This window comes from Megalops cyprinoides, chromosome 25, assembly GCF_013368585.1.
Source record: "Megalops cyprinoides isolate fMegCyp1 chromosome 25, fMegCyp1.pri, whole genome shotgun sequence".
Classification (NCBI taxonomy): Eukaryota; Metazoa; Chordata; class Actinopteri; order Elopiformes; family Megalopidae; genus Megalops; species Megalops cyprinoides.
Window position 1 is genome coordinate 8,397,250 of NC_050607.1, and position 20,027 is coordinate 8,417,276.

General features: G+C 42.5%; 1 protein-coding gene across 2 annotated transcripts; it reads left to right on the plus strand.

The window, feature by feature from the left end:
* The first annotated feature begins 1,607 nt into the window (after positions 1-1,607).
* Positions 1,608-17,372, plus strand: LOC118771765 (CD9 antigen-like). 2 transcript variants are annotated; one of them, XM_036519788.1, is made up of 8 exons: positions 1,608-2,094; positions 11,749-11,851; positions 12,994-13,091; positions 15,003-15,077; positions 15,314-15,415; positions 16,535-16,624; positions 16,767-16,850; positions 16,987-17,372. In XM_036519788.1, the coding sequence occupies exons 1-8, from the start codon at positions 2,026-2,028 to the stop codon at positions 17,050-17,052; spliced, it is 687 nt and encodes a 228-aa protein (XP_036375681.1). In that variant the 5' UTR covers positions 1,608-2,025; the 3' UTR covers positions 17,053-17,372. The 2 variants fall into 2 exon arrangements, with proteins under 2 accessions (XP_036375681.1, XP_036375682.1); XM_036519789.1 differs by lacking the exon at positions 1,608-2,094 and adding an exon at positions 7,795-7,916.
* The last annotated feature ends 2,655 nt before the right edge of the window (positions 17,373-20,027 follow it).

Below are 20,027 nucleotides of genomic sequence, written 5' to 3' on the forward strand. Positions count from 1 at the left end.
AGTATTGAACCCGCACCCCCCTATGTGTAGCTGTGCCACAGCTGTGGGTGCGTTGGCTGCTCTAGATTGTGAGTGGTGAATAACAGAGGGAGAAGGGTCACAGCACTATGAGTGGGCGTGTCCACGGCTGCCCCTTCCCTCACAATGACCTTCATTGTAGCGGGAAAACCGCACAGAGAACGGGCACATTCGCACCAAGTTAGTGTCATTGTTACTGTCCCTAACTGACTCTGCTTGAAAAAAAAAAAAAGAAAGGATTACAGAAACCAACATTAGCTAAGAATGGATACTTTGTCACTCTAGGCACATGTGAGATACCACTTGAAAGAAGAACATTCATCATTGCATTATTTGTGTGAAGCTTTTGCTTCTTGTAATGTCTGAGGGGGTGACCTGAGACCAGGCTCAGCACCAGGGTAAAATACAGAGGGATGCAGTTGCAATCCATGGTTGGGGGGCGGGGGGCGGGGGGCACAAAACGTCATATCTTATAAAAGCGTAGTAAATACTAAGCAGACATTGGGATATAAGAAGACAACTGAGGGTGAACTGAGGTCCTTCTGGGGGTGCAATGCACCTCTAAGCACCCCCATAGCGCTGGCCCTGCCTGAGACTCTTGGCAGTTTCTGTGCTGAACTGAATAAAATGCTGCAGGATCTCCAAGTATACAGACTTCCACAAACACACCGACCAAACATCCAAGTGACCCGAGTCTCCTTGCGAACGCTGTGCTGGCTGTTTTTTTTTCCCACTCTTGAACTCCTGACCACACAGTGCATATACAAGATACAGTCGTGGGATGGTGAAATACAGACTCAAAATTTCCACTGTGATCAGACAGTTAAAGCTGATTCCTAATCTCATGAATCAAGTTACCCAATAATGTTTATGCTGATAATTGGATAACTAGCCTAATATCTGACCAAAGTGCTGTCTAGACTGTGGATATTTCCTGAGGGCAACTAGTTCAGGCCAGCTTTCCACCAAGGCACAAAGATAAAAAATTATGTTTGTGCAACTTTATGTTCTGTACCAAATTTGATATGGGTATAATTCAGCAATACTGAATTCAGTATACTTTAAGAGTATTTTCTCCTGTTTCAACCTGATATCCACGATGCGCGACAAATGAGGCAGAGTACAACACAAAAAAATTGCATTTTCATTTTATAGTGTTAATACTTCCTCTTATAATTTGGGCATAAATTGAAATATATTTGTACAACTCATAACAAATTTCTCTGTAATTACTGAGCACTGAGTAATTACAGAATCCTCACAGTGATGCTGACATCCTGTAACTGTCACTAGTGCCCCACTCACAAAGATATGCTGCATGATGCCACTGGTGGTTACTGCATCATAAACTCGCTCTCACTCAGATCTCCCTTGGCTGACACATTGTTCCTACCCCTACTTAAGGGATGAATTGTGTGGGGTCCATAAAGACACACAGCCTCTCCCATGCTCCATGTCCCTGCCAGTTCAGATGGCTGTGGTGTGCTCTCTCTGTGTGTTGTCACAGCCTTCCCCCAGCTGCCAGATTCAGCAATCGATACGGGTTGTCACAGAGGTGTTGTGCTTGCCCAGGACAGGACCGAAGTGTTGCACTCAATCGCAATTTCAGGAAACTTGAATAAGTGTCAGTAAATGCCATTCATTTAATTCAAGTTAAGAGTATTTATTAACAACATCTCATTTAAATAAGAGGAAAGTTAGCCAGAAACACAGAACGACGCAATCCTATGGAGAGGTCAATCAATCTCCGATAATGGTCGGACTCGCGTCAGTTCTCCGCCTGCAGCGCTGTCACAGTGAGACTGGAGCATTATACACGCAGGCGCTCACTTCACCAGCTCCTGAACAGCGAACCGGACAACTAAACCGCTCACGATAAAGGATTTACAGGACTTCCTTTTTACTCTTTTAAATACACTATTGCTAAGAGTTTCTAAGTACACTTACACGTGTTATATTTTTTTTGTAAAAGGGTTCTTTGCACCTACGTTCTTCTATAATAAGAACATGGCAGTGCTGACTGCAGGAGATAAATGCGTCAAGTATTTGCTGTTCACGTTCAATTTTGTTTTCTGGGTAAGTTTCGATCGGTGTGGTTTTATTCATCTGTTTTGGACCTCATGTCTGTAAGTTATTTTCAGTTGAACAGAGAAGCAGCCAGCAAGTAACGGATCTCGGAGTGCGTGCGCGTGGGTGTGTTGCACCTCAGATAAGAGTGTAGTCATATAATCAAATATTTCCGGCTGCGCAGATTCTATATTCTATATGGATTACCTATAATTTGTGTCTATATCCGGTTTTATTTCAAAACAATCTAATTTTGATGTTTTTATGAGTGTATTCAAAACTGTTTGCATATTGATTCCTTTGGATTAAAGTATGGATGTCTAAATTCCATGAAATATTTTAAAGCAGTATCTGAGATCGATCTATGAAGATGCGCTGAAGGTGGCGCGAGAGATGTCTTTTCGGTCATTTTCTACGTTAATCAGTGACCGGTCGTTCACTTCCCTGGCCATCTCTGTCCGAGTGACCCAATTTCAGTTTGTGTTATTGACATTCTGAGTGCGCGCTCCCTGACCGGGAGCGACAAAGGGCGTTTTGCGTGTGGGTTGATTAGTGTTTCCAGTGACGACTCCGTACACTGAAGCAAGGGGGTTGGAGTGTGCGTTCCTGGATCGTGGAACTGGAACGTGCACAAGATGTATTTTGCGAGCTAATTTATTTGAAAGCATTGTGTGCGTCTCGTGAGCAGGTGAATTAATAGCATAGCCAGACGCCTGCCATACGTCGCCCTCTAATCTGAGGTTCTATCATTAGAATGGGTTAATCTCCTAAACAAATTAAGATTACAGGGCGCGCCTCACCGCGTGGATGTGTCCTGTAGGCTGGCATATGGAGTCATCGTGGCTCACCAACTTAATGTAATTTGCCTGAATAATAAAAAGGCTGGATGGCAGAAACTGCTTTAGGCTACTCTGACAATATGGACTGTATATGTTTAATTTCATGCCCGATTTGCATCTTCCAAAATTCAGAAAAGTTAAATATTTACATTTATATTGTACATTTTTAAATGTTTGACACAGCATTCCTTCTATTTGTATTTTGCCGCAACCACTTGAGTTCTACTAAAGCTTAACAAAAGGGTCTCTTAAATAAAGCTTTTATGAATGTTGTGAATAATGTGATTGGGTGTGCCTACTTGTTCTCCTGGCAAGATTAGTCTGGATACTGACCACCACATGGCCTGGCCTTTCTGACAGGCTTTGCTTAGTATACTATATATTAGTATACTATATATTAGTACACTATATAGCTTCATCATGAAAGAATCAATCATAATGCTCAACGTTCAGTTCCAGTTGATATAAGTCAGGTTTTTTGTGCATAAGAGGTCATTAAATCTATCCCTGCAGGCTGTTTCAGGAAAAGTTGTATTGTCGGTCACGATAACTAATGAGGTCCAAATAAACTGTTCTTTATAAGTGTAATCAATAATGCTTCACCCAATTCCCTCTTCGTACAGAGGGAGAACTCATGCTACATCCATGCTCTGCCATAGGCATGCTGATGTACTGTTATGTTGCAGCTTGGAAGGGCAGAACGTTGAGAGGTGGTCAGAGCACGGAACTCTGGACTTGAGGCCGGTCGGGGCACTGCCGTGGCAACCCTTATTGAAACCTAGCTGCATCAGTGCAAGTTCTTTTAGATAAGGGAGTCTGCTAATTAAATAAGGTAAAGTTGCAAGTCATTAATGCAAACGAACAGTGTTGATTTGAAAGAGCACGTGCCCTTTCTATGTTACTATACTGAAGCCTGCAGTGACTCAAGAGATCCTTCGCCATGAGGAGTTGCAGACAGGAGAGGTTAAGGAGATGAGCTTGTTGGATAAATAGACTGCAGTTGTGCTCTCGAGCAAAATAATTAACCCAAATTGCTTCAGTGAATATCTATCTGTAAAAATTTATGACATGTAATAAGATATTAAGCTATTCACAGTAAATCAGACTGGATAATGGCATGCAATAAACCCATAACTAAAAGAAAACAAAAAACAGTCTTTTATTTACTTACTAATTGCACTGAAAGTTGCAAAGTTGAAACATTTCTGATTTTTTTTAACAAACATCACAATTAAAATAAGTTTACCACTGGTTCTATTATTGGATTGTACATAATGTTTTACATTATATTTGTGTCTCGCATGAAATAATTGCAGTTCTATTATAATTGACCTCTTTTTGTTGTCAAAATGATGTAACGTTTTTAGATTACCTTTTAAAATCATTAACTCATAATGCCATCACATTAGACACAATCAGGTAAAAAAGGTTCTGCTGCCGATGGATGCTATTCACAAAATTTGGCAAGCCTGTTGATAATGAAAAACAATTAAAAAAAAAGTTTTGGGCTATGTTCAGCTTACAACTGGTTTTCTGTCTCCCCTGTGGGCTCTGCTTCACTTTCAATAAACATGACTTGGCCTCACAGCCAGCTTATGCATCTTCCAAAATTCAGAAAAGTTAAATATTTACATTTATATTGTACATTTTTAAATGTTTGACACAGCATTCCTTCTATTTGTATAGAAGGAATATTTGGACACAGCTTTGGAGGCACTTGAGGGCCCAAGATTTCCTAGAATGATAGTGCAGTGCAATAATATGCAGGTATGGCATGCAGTGAAAGTGAAGTTAGTGATCAATTTACTAAGGCATTTATGGAAAGCAGGCAATTACATAGGCACAGTGAAACATGCTGTTGTTGCAGTTAGTGGTACATATACCACAGAATACAATGGACCACATATTACCTGGTCCAAAGGAGGGCAAAAAACATGAAACTTTGAGAGGGTAATTAAAAAATGGGAAAAAGCCAAATACTGAAGATAAGAGGACAAATGAAGAAATGTGCAAAAAAAAATAAAAACAAAAAAAAAAAAATCTGCATTACAAATGGACAAATGAAACACCTGAACAGATGAAAATGGGCGGCTGGCCAGAGACATACAAATGGAAAATTATTTTACTGCCAATGAGTTGCAGCTAAAACACACACACAAACACACACACACACACACACAGAGTAGACCTCGGGAAAAACTCTCACTGTCACATCTTTAATATGCTCATGAAGCATACAGAATAAGCAGGAAACAGATATACCACAGAAGTAGTAATGTGGTGATCAGGAGAACCTCTGAAGATTACTTGATTTACACAGTTTGTAAGAGCATGTAACTCAGCTGATGGCTATTATGGTTGATGGTGTATTATATGATTTGTGTCCTGGTAGTCAATTTATACAACCATATATTGTGACCACAAAGTCATTATTAACACCTGCTTTTGTAAAAATTCTGTGCAAATATCCTTGTGCACAATATTGGCTTTAGTACATGTGACATAATGCTTAAAGTATTAGTTTGCAAAATCCAAGCCCACTTTCAGTGCTTTCATCCTCAGCCTATGTTACATTTGAAAGACCAGATACATGTCATGGGCAAAGGTGTGTGGTGTCTCTATCCCTGAGAAGGAGTTTCTAACTGTGAATTTCATTGAATAGGTTAACATAATAGATTAACCAGTGTCGTGGGATTTTGATGCAGAGATTTAGGAAAGAAAGAAATACTATCCATAACGGGTTATTCAGTATTCTGGTAAAGTGTGATCTCAGGTTACCAAGTGACACTACCCTTGAATTCAAAGCAGATGTTAAAGGATTGCCTGTTGAAAAAGGTGCCATTATTGTTTGTACTGTTTCTCAATGTCAAACGTTATGCGTTATATAATCTTAAAAATTAAAAATATTTGAATTATGCACCTGGATAGCTACATTGTAACTGAAGTACACTCTTTAAGCCCTCAGCTGCCCCCAGGGAAATGCAGTTGTGTAGAGTGAAGGTGAGGTTTCCAGTCTTGTGCCTGTGACATCAGGGCCTTTGCAGGCAGTGAGCCACTGCTGGTATACTGGGACGTGGTTTTGAGAGGCTCTGTGCTTTGGGTGCTGAGTTGAAACGCTACATGAGGTGTTTATCCTAATTAATCCTTGAGGGCCCATCACTGACTGACTCCATATTTGCACGGAACTTCAGCTTGTTTACTCAAAACCTGACAACCAAGCTCACCAAGTACAGCTATGGAGTAGCCAATGGGACGAATTGTAGCAGTAGTATGATGGGAATCCCGATGGTGTACTTCGTAGAAAGCTATATTGTAAACTTCTTATCACGTCTAAAAGTACCTTCAGCTTTAATTGATTGTATTCGGGCTTTGACACTGCATATTTGTGAAAAGCTTGCCTTAACTGGATAATCAGGTTGCTGTGCAGAGCTGCCAGGTGTAGACGCTAGAAGCTGATGTAATTCCCACTAAGATGTCACTTACAGCATATGCAAGTATGTCTGTGATGTAGCTTTTTCTCCAGAAAAAAGAGAAAAAACCTCATCCTGATTTGGTCTGTGCTTAGTTCATCCAAACATGGTGACTCACTTTTTTAATTTAAGCATTCCAATATCCTATAAATGGCAAGACGTCAAACTAAAAAAATAATAGTAAGTGTACAATGTGTTTTTCAAGAGACTTTCAGATGAATATCTCATGTGCCCTGTAACCAAACAGTGTACTGCTGTCCTGGATCCTGTTTCTGCCCCACAGACCCTGAGCGATCCCTCTTTCAGCCAAACTATTGCACAGAGACAAAGGCTGTGTTGTTGGATCCTGTATGTCCTATGGGAATAATGCTTTGAGCAGTACCTGTTCTTCAACATTAGAGGGCGTGACTCCTGGAAGTGAGTCTTAATGTTGTCCTGGCAACCAGCACAGCCCAGTCTGGGACAGAGAGGGAGACCAAAGTGAAGAGAGGGCTTAAATCTTTTTAATTCGTCTGCCCTGTCACTGGCCATTCATCACAGTTTCCCAAGTGGCTGCCCTCCTTTTTCAGAGATAACAGGGAAGAGAGTGGAAGCTCCACTGCTGAAATGTCATTTACACAAAAAATGTTCACTGTTGTGTTTAATGAAAACAGGTTAAGTCTTTTTTAAAGGTGCTTTTGGAAACTAGTTATGCATTTAGATAAGCAAATGTATAACGGTATGAGCAAACACCAAGCCAAATGCAAATGCCAGTTCACAGTTGCCAGGATCTGATTTGCATGTTTTTGTCATGAGTAACTTCAAACTCATCATCGTTCCAGAATTATATCAAATCAAATGAAGTACTGTATGCAGCCTGATGACAGTAATTTGTCTAACTAAAAAGGAAAGAAATCAGAGCAGGTAGTTTCTAAAACAGGCAGGAAAATGTTACTGGAAGTTTCTAAAATAGGCAGGAAATGCAGCTGGTATTTTTTTAACTCAGGTGGGAAAATATAGCAAGTAGTTTGTAAAACAAGTGGGGAAATCTACTAAGTCGCATCTAAAACAGGCAGAAAAATGTTATAGGTAGCTTCCAAAACAGGTACGAAAATGTTATAGGTAGCTTCAAGAGCAGGTAGGAAAACATTGCAGGTAATTTTGAATACAGGCAGGCAAATAGAGCAGGTATTTTCTAAAATGGGCAGCGAAAACCTAGCATGTGTCCTTTTAAAACAGCCAGAGAAGCATGGCTGGGTTTCTAAACCAGGCAGAGGATCACAGTAGGAAGTTTAAAGTTTCCTTTCATTTAGTTCACGCCCTACCTAAGTACAGCCCTTCCCCCACCTTGCCCAATTATCACAGAGCAGTTGAGTGACACACAGGCACCGTTCCCAGAGAATCACTCAGTCAGAGGAGTACAGCCGCAGTCTGCAATACATCTCTCGTACTACAGCACCTTATCAAGAAAAACAACATGGGAGTAGTAGGAGGAATTAAATGCATCAAGTACCTGATGTTTGTCTTCAACTTTCTGTTCTGGGTAAGTTTGTATGGTTTCCTGTGTTATGTAGTTTCGAAGTGAAAGACAGGAAACAGACTTAGTTCACTTTGGTGTAAAAGGAGAGAATGCTGCATAGATTGAAAAAATACTCAAATCTTGGAAATCAAAGGCAACTGAATAAGTTTTTCAAAATGACTCAGTTTCTTTTGAGTTGAAAATTCTGAACATGGATATCAGATTTCCCCATATTCCCACAGATTGACGTATTAGTTAAAGACCAGTGATTCATATGATATGTTAGATCTAAATACATTTATTCATGCTTATAAACAGTTTAAAAATGTGATTGAAATAGAGAGTAGTGCAGCCTGGGTTAATGATTTCTTAAACTGGCTACGGGATTTAAGTTCATGCAAGAGGAGGCCCTGCAGTAATCAGAGTTTGGTAGACATATGGGTAAAGTCCTGAGGACTGGGTGTGTTCTGAAAAGCAGGATTTCACATGAAGTAATTGGGCCATTGGGGGTGGGGCTGAAGCCCTGCATGGCTGAATAACCCTATTGCATCCATGTTAAACTACGTTTACCATGTTACTATGACGCACACACATATTCATTATTAAAGGACTACCTTTGCAGGATTTGGGAGCATGTTCGCTGCTCAACCTGGGATCTAAATACATTCACCTTGATTTGAAATTAGAAGCAAAATTCCTACATGGAAACCTCCAAAGCAGACACTGAGTGTGTGCTGCACCCGTTGTTTCCGTTGAGTAGGGTTAACCACAATGTCTTTAACAGGCGGCATTAACTAGGTGATGTATTCCAGGGGTGGGGGTAATTTGCCATTATGTTCAAGGGGTTGGGGGTAACTGGGGATTGTGTTTCAGGGGTGGGGGCAACTGGGCATTGTGTTTCAGGAGAGGGGGCAACGGGGCATTGTGTTTCAGGGGTGACGGTGACTAGGTGATGTGTTTCGGAGGTGGGGTTAACTAGGCGATGTGTTTCAGGGGGGTGACTACCTGGCTGATGAGTTTATCAAGCAATGTGTTTTGGAGGGGGCAGCGGGTATCCAGGCAATGGGATGCAGAAATGTTGCTCTCTGCCTCTTCTAAAGATGGAAGAAGGAGGTGCTGATTAAAACACTGCACGTGTGGCCCCTCTTCCTCCAAACCAATAATCAGTGTCTGTTGTAGGTGGTCTCATTGTCACAGTATCCTGTAGAGATTAGTGACTTTGCCATGTCTCACATGCTTCTATTTGTGCCTCATGTAGAAACATTTCCACTTGTAAACACCAATAATTGAGAAAGAAATCTTAAATGAAAAATGCTACAGATAAATATACTCATTATGTTTCCCGTGACTATCCATTCAAGTGATTGTGTTTAAACAGTGGCCCTGGGGAGCAGGGGTTGTTGGTGATGAGAGACCCATTAGATAGTTTGACGGGTGGGGGTTTCTGTGGATGTGGGCTAATGCCCTGATGTGTCTTCCCTCTGAGCTTCTGAAGAAAAGGGGGGCAAACCTGGTCTGGCCTAAGGGGCAGTGTTCAGTCCAGGGCAGTGCACTGAACTTGCTGTTCTTGACGTCAAAATGATCATTTCATACCAACTACTATATCTCACTGAAACCTGACATTACAATTTTCTGGAGATCAAAACATATTTCAGAATGAACCCCAGGGAATGTTTTCAGACATACCAATCTCACATCCATTCAATGGCTGTTCTTTAAATGCATTCAAGCTACACCTGTCCTTGGGTTTCACTGGGTCATAAAAAGGGATTTTTAATTGGCTGACTACTGTATGCTGAAATAATAAACAGATTAGGATGCAGCACAACTGTCTTTATTTGGGAATGGTCAAGCATTGTTTACCATTTTGTGGCCTGTGTCCTTTCAGATGTGACAGTATAGTGTTAAAAGACAGCCTGCTACTCAGGGTCACTTAATGTCCACTTGTTAATGAAGTACTTGGACGAACACCAGGCCAGACGCAGCTTTCAAACCGGTTTCAAACCACTCCTTGTGCTGACTGAGTCAGAGCATGTACACCAAGCCCTGTTTAGCAGAGGCATCCGAGGGAGGCTCCCGCATTGGCGTGTGTTGTAGCATACTGTGGAGCTCTCCATGGCCCTGGCACTGAGAATTATAGTGCTCTTTCAGCTGTACCACCCACTCCCCCCCCCCCCCCTACAAATACAGGAACAACTCCCACTAACATCATAAGAGCCCAGGCGTCAGGGAAACAGTGGGAGGCATGGCTCACAAATGAGCAAGCCAGCATGTGTACTACATATATTATTATGTCTGATTATTATTTATCATCATCACAGGAACAAAACATAAAGTCCTAATTATATTTATAAAAAGACGAGTGAGACCAGTGTTTCTGTATTTTACTTTGCAAAAAGTATTTCCGTGGACATTAACAAGGATAACGTTAAATGAATAATAAGTGTTTAGTGAAAATGACTCCGGCAGCGTCTGCTGCGTCAGACTGACGTCTCCGTGCCGCAACATGCTGTGGCAAGCCCCGACTATGTGCAGCATTACTATCATGTACTTCCTCATCACAACCGTTGCTCCACAGGATGTTAAAGACCAAAGCACATGACTTCATGGAAATTTCCTAGCCCAGGATTTGAGCGCACTTCTTGTGAGTGTGAGAACTTGCCATTTCTTGTTTTGTTTGTTGGAAACACCACTAACTCACTGTGCGCTGTCTAGCACAATCAATGAATGCGAGGCTTGCACACCCAATTCACTGAAGCCTGGTACATTTGTCACATTTTACTGCACTGTCTGATCTTAAAGATTTGATTAGGAGAATTAAGTAATCCGGCCTTGTGTTTGCCACTGTCTGCAAATAAAAGGTTAAAGATTGTACTGTGCCATTATCTCACACATTCTGCTGCATTATATTTTGGAAAATATACACATGTCATTTATTCATTGGACCAATGAAGACAGGGTAAAGCAGCATGCACACCAGTGTTTAGTAGCCTAGTCAGAGGGGCCAGTGTAGGGACTACAACCGGAGAGCACTTTTCCCTCCATCCTGTGAGAAGCGGCATGTGCCCCCCGTATGCTCTGCAGGAACCAGCATTGCTGCAGTTTCACAACACATGGTTTCAGAGGTGGTGGCTGCATTCTTTCTCTCGGCTGACCTATCGGGTTTCATTCCCCGGCACTGAGCTGTGTTTTGGCTCTGGGACCCCGAGTCCTGCATGAGACGTCCTGAAGCCTGCTGCTCTCTGCACAGTGCTCTGAGCCGGGACCCACGGCCATCAGCTCTTTGGCACATGCAAATACAAAATGCAAATATTACGCTAATGTTGATAGTAATCTGGCCTCTTGTGAACTCGTAACCTCGCCTCTGGCTTCGTGCAGGGGTAGTCGTATACAGGCAGAACACACTAGCTTTAAAACAATTCCATTTAGAGTACTTTACTGTGGAATAATGCGTTCGTCTGATGTTTTGAAAATCTGTTTTCCATGCTTACCTCTGGCACCGCTCCATGGAGAGCGGCTGATATGAACATCCCATTGCTATGCTCTCTCTTGGGTAATGACGCATGTTGCTGCTAACCTGAACTGACAAGGGCAACAGATTATTTTAGCGATAAAAGGCTAATGTTGAGGAACTAATTTCACAGGAAGAGTCCGTGCTAAATGGTCGCACTGCTCAGTATCAAACAGGGCCTTCCTCTGCTCTCAGACCCTGCAGTATCTCAAAACTCCCAAAGATATGGGAAACAAGCCCGTCATTCAGCAGCAGAACCAAGCCCAGGATTGAACATTTCGCATCAACTGAAATCAGAAAGCGAACGGACGGCCACACAGACTAAATGGGCTTGTTTGTTTTCAGCTTGCAGGAACAGCAGTGTTGGCTGTGGGATTGTGGCTGCGCTTCGACTCCAAGACCAAAGGTCTCTTTGAAGGGGAGGACTCCCCCGTCGTGTTTTTCACAGGTAAGGAGGACCCTTCATGTGTGTGATATGAGTGGTTACCATGGGAATGGGTCTCTCTCTCCCTCACACAGTGAGACAACTGTATCTGTAAAATGTAAAGAGGAAGTTCCCCTCTGTTTTCACAGTGATAGAATGAGACTGACTTCTGTCAGCTTAATAAGATACAGTATCAGGCAGACACAGTGATGGCAAGGTTAAACTGCTGAGTTTCAGGGAATGAACAAGATCATATCTTGAACATGAATGTAATAATTTGTGTAAATGCAAATGATTCAGGCATGAGAAAAGAGAAAATAACTACTGAAATCCAAACTAACTAGTTATACTTTTTACTTTATATGCTTCTACAGCTTAAAAAAAAATCACATTTAAATTGGACAAATGTAAGTAAGGAAGAATAAGTACCACCAGTATCACTAAGAGAATTCATCGGAAGCCAAGACCAGTGCTGAGCAACTTTTTTAGGACCCTTTTTAGGACTGACACTACAGGGCTGTTATGTTGGTCATGTTTTGTAAAGTGATGTATCTGTACAATGTCTTGGCTGAGTGAAGTGGCACTCACCCAGCAAACCTCTACAATCCAAATCCCAGCAGGGCAAGTAAAGTACAGAGGAGCTGTGAGTGGGGAAGGAGGGCGTCTCTCTGGGCGGGATGGGGCTTGTGTTCCGAGTCTGCATTAACTCCACTGTGTAAAGAAAGCTTGGATTCAGAGTGGCAACAGGGGACTTATTGTGCCAGGCTTCTGTTTGTATGTGTTCACTGTCAGAATTATGCAGAATACTCCCTCTTTCTTAGTTTAGTTAAAATGATAACTTCATTGTGGATGGGGGGGGGGGGGTTGGTGTCAATGGAAGAAGTAGGGAATGGAGCCATGTTGCTTTGCATCCCAACGGCAGGCGAGGCGCCAGGACTGAGAGTAGCGGCATGGAATGGTGTTATGTGGACATTGCTATTGCCACCAGCGTTGGTCAGAAATGCTGGGTCCTTTTATCTTTTACCTGAGCTGTAGTGCAGTCTTTTTTATGCCAGATGCTCAGAATGTTACTGCTGTACAAAAGTGGGGGCTTTATAGGTATCCCAACAAACCACTAAATCCTAAAAATCTGGTTATGGACTGAGCGGGGTCACTGTGTGCCATAGGCGTGTACATCCTGATCGGTGCTGGGGCGCTCATGATGGTAGTGGGTTTCCTGGGGTGCTGTGGGGCCATCCAGGAGTCGCCGTGCATGCTGGGATTGGTGAGTCAATCACTGTTTGATCAGTTAGACATTTTGCTTCTTATAAAAACTAAGCATGTTAAATATTTTGGCCCATACACAACACCAGTCAAACGTTTGGACACACCTGATTAAGACAGTGGGAAACATGCATTCAAAGACATTTTGATCTAAAGACTTATGTTTAAATGCCTGAAACTTGTTTCTTAGACAAATATAAAGTTGATGAAGCTGATGCCTATGTATGAATGTCTTTCCAAAAAAAATCTTTAATTTTAATACATGGTTTTTAGCTACTTTGATGAATCTAAAATGTCAAATTTTGATTTAACACTTTTTTGGTCACTTCATAGTTCCATTTGTGTCATTTCATAGTTTTGATGTCTTTACTATTATTCTAAAATGTGGAAAATAGTAAAAATGAAGAAAAACCCTTTGATGAGTAGGTGTATCCAAACCTTTGACTGGTATTGTAAGTGCAGGGTCACCTTTCCCCACAGGCTCAGGACAGGGCTTGTAAACTCAGGGGGCAGAGTGCATGGCTAAGACAGACCCCCTTCATCTGGAGCAATTGGTAATAATGCAAATCAGAGGCCAGGGGGTGGGGGCAAGGGGCAGGGATTAGAGTTCAAAGCTTCTTGCACCAATTCCCTTTGCTCCCATGTGTAAACCCATCTGTGACACAGGACAGCTGTCGCTCTGTCACACTTGGTCAAACCTCTCTGTGGTAAGAAAACCAAACACCACCACCACAGAGAATCGCACCAGCCTCAATACCAAACCAGACAACTGTGCTGGCCTTATTACTAAATCAAACAACTGCATCAGGCTCAATGCTAAATCAGACAACTGCATAGCACTAAAACAGAAAGTGTATCTGTCTCAGTGCTAACCCACAAACTCTGCACCAACACAAATGTGCATAAACAGGGAACTGTACAGCTATTATGATCACTGTCTATGCAGGCAATCTCCATAGCTTACATTTTACAAATTTGATAGCACAATGATATAATCTATATTATGGCCATGGAGTGGTGCATAGCAGAGTCAAGCAGCACTTTAGGCTGGAACCGCTGCCTCTCCCAAAGCATATGACAGCTGAAATTTTCTGAAGGCGTACAGCCTTAGCCTATGTGCATGTACATGTTAAAAACAAAACAACAGAAGTGACACTTTGACAGGGCAGTTCGCTTAACCCACTCTGACTTGCCAAGTCTGTGGAGATCAGTCTCTGATCAGTGTTGATCAGCACCTCAGTTGAGGTGGTTTCCTTCACTCACTATTTCCCGCAGTCTGTTGAGATTGGTGCTGATTCAGTCCATTGGGTTGGTGCCCCTGCATTTCCTCCATTTAGTTATTTAATTCAATTAGGTTTTAAAACCCAGCGCCCAGCAGAGAGGCACACTCCTAGGTGGTTTGAACACAGCAAAAGGAAGTAAGCCTTCCACAGCATCTCCTGGCATGCAAGGCCTCTTATCAGGAGTTCTAGTGAATGCACAATTGCTGTGTCAGACACCAGTAACAGTGGCAGAATGAGATTAAGGTGAAAGCAAATTCACCCCCAGTATCCAGTCTCCACAAAACAAAGACACCACTAACTGACCTCACCGATAAAAAAGCCCTTTGGCCGAGCATCCAAACATCAAAGCCACAAACAACAGGCAGTGACGTCTATGACATTGCAAAAGTTCCCCCCACCTCTTTCATGCGTTTCCCCTTTAGGAAGGACACGCCTCATGCGTCATGACCCTGCAGCTTGCTCTTGATAAAGCAAAGAGCACAGTGTGAGGAGCATGTATGACATAATCCTCAAACCAACAAACCCAGCTCTGTGACCACTCTGCCCCCAAAGAGTATTCAGAGTCTACAGCATTACCCACCTTAGGCCTGCTGTTTGCTGCATTCTAACATTTTTTTCCCCCCACCTAGTTCTTCTTCTTCCTGCTCATCATATTTGCAGTGGAGGTTGCTGCAGGAATCTGGGGCCTCTCCAACCAAGAGAAGGTTAGTCCCCCCCCCACCCCCCCCCACATTGCTTTCTTGTCCAGCAAGAAGGTTGAGGGTACCCACTGTTAGAAGTGCGAATTATGTGAGGAGTGGTGCCGAGTTCATTTGGCCATTTGCTTCGTTCTATTTCACGTGCATATGAGACAACTATCCTCAGCATTCCTGAGTGTGAAACAGTGCAACGCTCACCCTCTGCATCTTTTTCTCTTTCACCTGTCCACTGGCTGATACAGATCGTGAATGACATCACAGAGTTCTACAAGAGGACCTTTGAAAACTACAAAGCAACAAAGCAAGAGGTGCTGAAAGAGACGCTGCGCCTGATCCAGTATGGGGTGAGTCCAGGGCCAGCGCTCACTGAACCTGTGAAACGCAGAGAGAGCTTAAAGACAGGTGTGGAGGAAAATGCCACTCCAGTCTGTTTAGGAGGTTAATACAGCAAGGTCATTTTATTACAAGAGCACTTGGGGACTAATGCATTAAAGCGCGTAAGAAAGGCACAGTAGAGGTCTGCAAAAATCTGCCACTGGGGAGGGCCCCCCCTATTGTCTAAAGGCTTGTGTAACGATGTCTGTGAACCAATCAAAACAGAAGCGTTAAACATACTCCAACAGTAATGCGCATTATCAGTGATACAGTTACAACAGTCCAATCATGACAGAGACTTGTCTATGGCACAGAACTTCAAAGGCTGGAGGAAAATCCAGGCATTCTGCCAGCTCACCTGCACTTGCTCGATAGGTGCAATGAGCTGCTAGATAACAGAAACACACTGAAAAACAAAACTTAGTCACACAGGGTAATTTAAGGTCAACAATTTTGTGCTTCCACAGAGTGAATGTCTTTGTGCTGGTTTTTTGTGATGTGGGGGGGTCACTTAATGCCTATCCCAATGAAGAAGGCCCCCCGCCCACCCCCCAGTGCTGTTACGTCACAGGCATAAGGAGGTCTTGCTTATACTGTCTGATGATGTCTGGGATCTCCCCAGATATTCAGGCGTGTCACTGTCTTATCAGTGTAGAACTACTGTATGTTCTCTATTTCACTACCTGACTGGAGAAACAGTCTAGGAGTATGGTTGCCATCTGGGGCAGGGCCCAGTAGCCTAAGCCCTGGAAAGGCATTAAAGATAAAGATAAAGGAGACCATGCTGAAATGACTTCTCAAAGGGTTCAGATCCTGACGTGCCTGGGATTGAGGTGACAATGTGATCTTCTGGATGTCTGATACCAGCTCGCCTCTTAACAATCTGCATTCTCACAGTTGAAACTAGATAGATGCTCTCTGCCCCCCCCCAGTGGTGAGTCAGGTTATGACGGCAGTGGGAAAAAGGGTTCAGGCTATGACTACATTGGACAAATGGGGTCAGACTGTGAACACAGGAAGAAACAGTTCAGATTAAGATCGCATGGGAAAGAGGGCTCATGTTATGACTGTACTGTTCCCCTCTTCAGCTCGACTGCTGTGGGATCACAGGGACCATTTTCGATGGTGCAAAAGACACCTGTCCCAAGCAAGAAGGACTGGAGTTGTTAATCACCAAGGTAAGAGTGCCCTTACATTTACAGCAATGCTTTGAGTCCCATACATCATTGCGTTACCACTGAGCAAAGGAGAATGTCAGCACCATGGCTGGCTGCTTGCCTGTGTCTGATGATGTAATTCTGTTTCCCCTGTCTGGATCAGAGTTGTCCTGCTGCCATTGATGAAGTGTTCAACTCTAAGCTACACATCATTGGAGGAGTAGGGATAGGAATCGGAATCGTCATGGTGAGATGGCTCACTGTTCATCCATCTGTCCTTCAGTGATGTATAAATCAGAAATGGTCCCAGCGCTACTCTATGCTCCACACCCAAATTTTACAACCATTCTCTCTCCGCCTCTCTCTTTTCTCTCTGCTCCTAGATATTTGGTATGCTCTTCAGCATGATGCTGTGTTGCGCCATCAGGAAGAGCCGGGATCTGATGTGACACCCCTATCGCCGTGACTACCATGCACCTTGCTATTTAGATGATGTCGCCAACTGTCTTCTATCCCAAGACCCCAGCTCTGACTCCCTTTCTGTAATCTAATATCCCCATCCATAAGCCAGTTACATCACAATGCTTTGTCCAATCACTAATCACCACCTCTATACCGGGTGAAAAGTAGGTTTAGACTGGTTTGGATCTACCCCTCCATGTTCAACATTTTTTATACACTTAGCTAACAATTACAGAATTGTAGTTAAGTAATAGCAGCTAGCTTCATTTTCATGTCTTGGATGTTTGAGACAAAAAGCCTTCCAGTTTCACCCTTTTGTATTTTTTGTAACGGGTTTTTAAGACTTGTGTTATTGAATGGTGATTGTGGATTTTTTCCTAAATTACAAATGATACTGAGTTTTGTAACATTTCTTAAGAGTAACCTGATTTATACTGTTGATTTTATGTATGTATTTTGTTGAAAACAAAGAAATAAGTAACATTTTAAAATGACAATTAAAATTGTGATAATTAATTTGGACCTTGGACCGTAATGAATTTTTTTTTCCATCTAATTTTGATATCTATTATGCTTTAAAAATGTCTTGGTGAAATTTTCCAGGCAGTGTTACTGTTCTATACTGAAAGGTCACATGCTAATGTAGACACGATGAGCTAATGTTTGAGATTTTTCCAAATGAACAAACCATTAACCACAGTATAGAGGTTTTTTTTGTCTTGTATAAAGTTCTCTTTTCATTTGGCTTGTTTTCTACAGAGACAGCAAAAGCAAATGTTACTAAAGAAGCCAGCCTGTATCCCACTTCCTGTTAACACTTCCTCATCCATTCCACATTGAGACAGCTCAGAGCAATACACATAAATCCAGCTGAGAGGCTGCTAGCATATAGCTTTTACCTTGTGCGTAAACATATAGGACTGACTGACTCACCCCACTCTTTCGGATAACATGTGCGCATTAACATTCATGGTGTCTTGCTCTGCTATGAGAATGTAATCAAATGTTGATATGACCAGCAAAGGAATAGCTCGCCTGTGTTTAAATGAGGTACTGTCACATGTAGCGGTTCATAGGAAACTACATATTCCATCCTGAAAGGAGCCACAAAATATATGGAGAAGTCATACAGCTTACAACTTTAATAGATGCTCTTTGTTTCTGTTGTCCTGGATAAGACCAAAAGTAAAACAGAAATGACTGACTGTAATCCATGTAATACATATAAATGCCTGACTATTTAAGTTATGTCAACTGGGCAACTGTCCCTTTGGAATTAGACAGTGATTCTCCTGTTAAATGTATCAGGCTGAGTGCAAAGTAAACCCACCCAGTTTCCAATTACAGTACCCATCATCATGCTCCAACATTGAAAAGCAGCACATATTAAATTCTTTCCCTCAAGATCAACAAACAACAAAAAAAAGATTGTATCTCTGTCTCCATGTGAACTTTCATTCGGAGATGCAGCAGCAGCTTCTGCTTATAACCGCCATGATGAACGAACAGATACCAGTACAGCTTTGAGAGAAATTTTTGAGAATGAATGAAGTAAAGAAGGAAACCATGGACCATATCCATACATGTCTTGGCTCACTGGCCACAATGCAAGAGCTCGAGACTCTTGTGAACTGTAACTGGATACAATTTAAGGATAACGCTTTATTTTGTGATGAGACATCAGCAACCAGGTTATATTACATTCCATAACATCACTGTACTTTAGCAAACACCTCATCCATCTTATCCAGAGTGACATATACAGTGCATCTAATGAAGTGCATCAAGTTGCATCAACATGACGCCACTCACCACATACGAACAAGTATCATTTCCAAATATGGTGCTGAGATCACAAGTGCCCGGATCAACATGTGAGCATACTGAAATGTTCACCATTGCAAACACAATGCTAATACATATCCTGAAGTAAACCTCAGCATTTTAATAACATAAAATTCTGAGGCCCACTTCCACATACATAATTACATATAAGGAGAACCAAAATGTAGGAATTGAGTTATATGAAGTTGATACGTTGGCGTTGCTTTGTATCTGTCTGCCATCATTTTAAATTCTTGCTCATGTCGTTCTCTCAAAATAAATGCCCGGTATTCAGCAGGATATCCTCAAGTGACAGTGACTACAAATATTCTGATTAGTGATGGCAGTACAGCCCTTTTCATTGAATGGAACCCTACAGTTCAGCATTGTTTGGCATGGTGATCCATTACATTGACTTTCTGAAAGTGGGTGTCCATTATGTGGGTGTTAATTATAGTACATTCTGCTTTGCCTTAAGCGCCGACTGCCCTACTGTAGCATTTTCCTCCGCATGCTTGTCATTTCCAGTTTTGTGGTTTTCTACAGGCTGAAGTAAACTTAGCTAAAAGTGTTAGGGCCTGCCTGAGTGGTGACTAATGGAAGGAATCTTTTAAAATAACAACCCTGTCCATAAAGAACACTGGAAGGAATCATTAACGACTCACATCTTAGACTGACATCACTGCTACTGACTGTAGAGTGACCCTTACTTGCATCAGTGCTCTCTCCAGCTGCCAAGACTCATTTCTCAAACAGCTCTCACTCCTCGCTCCCCTGTGGATCTGGTCTTTTGCACAGACTGATGTCCACCAGTGACCCACTGGTTTTCATCATCCCTCCCTTCCTTCTCCCACTGTGTGAGTCTGTGGGACTGCCGTTTGGATGCTGGTTCGCCAATACCTTTTTTGTTTTCCTATGGGAGTCTGTGCGAGTGATGATTGGACACTGGCTGGTTAATAACTTGCTCCTCCCCCTGTGTGAGCCTGTGGGATGGCTGATTGGATGCTGGCTGGCCTGGGGCCCTGAGGTCTGGGAGGACTTGAGGCTTACCATCTTCTCTGACATCTCATGCTTGCCAGACTTCAGCTTCAGCGCATTCTCGTGTAGCACCTCCAGGAAGCTCTGTTCCACTGGGGGT

Bases quoted from the DNA above. Each gene is read 5' to 3' on its own strand.
- LOC118771765 (XM_036519788.1), top strand. From the start codon at position 2,026: ATGGCAGTGCTGACTGCAGGAGATAAATGCGTCAAGTATTTGCTGTTC. The intron at 11,852-12,993 runs GTAAGGAGGACC...TGTGTGCCATAG, and splicing joins CCCCGTCGTGTTTTTCACAG to GCGTGTACATCCTGATCGGT. The intron at 16,625-16,766 runs GTAAGAGTGCCC...TGTCTGGATCAG, and splicing joins TGGAGTTGTTAATCACCAAG to AGTTGTCCTGCTGCCATTGA.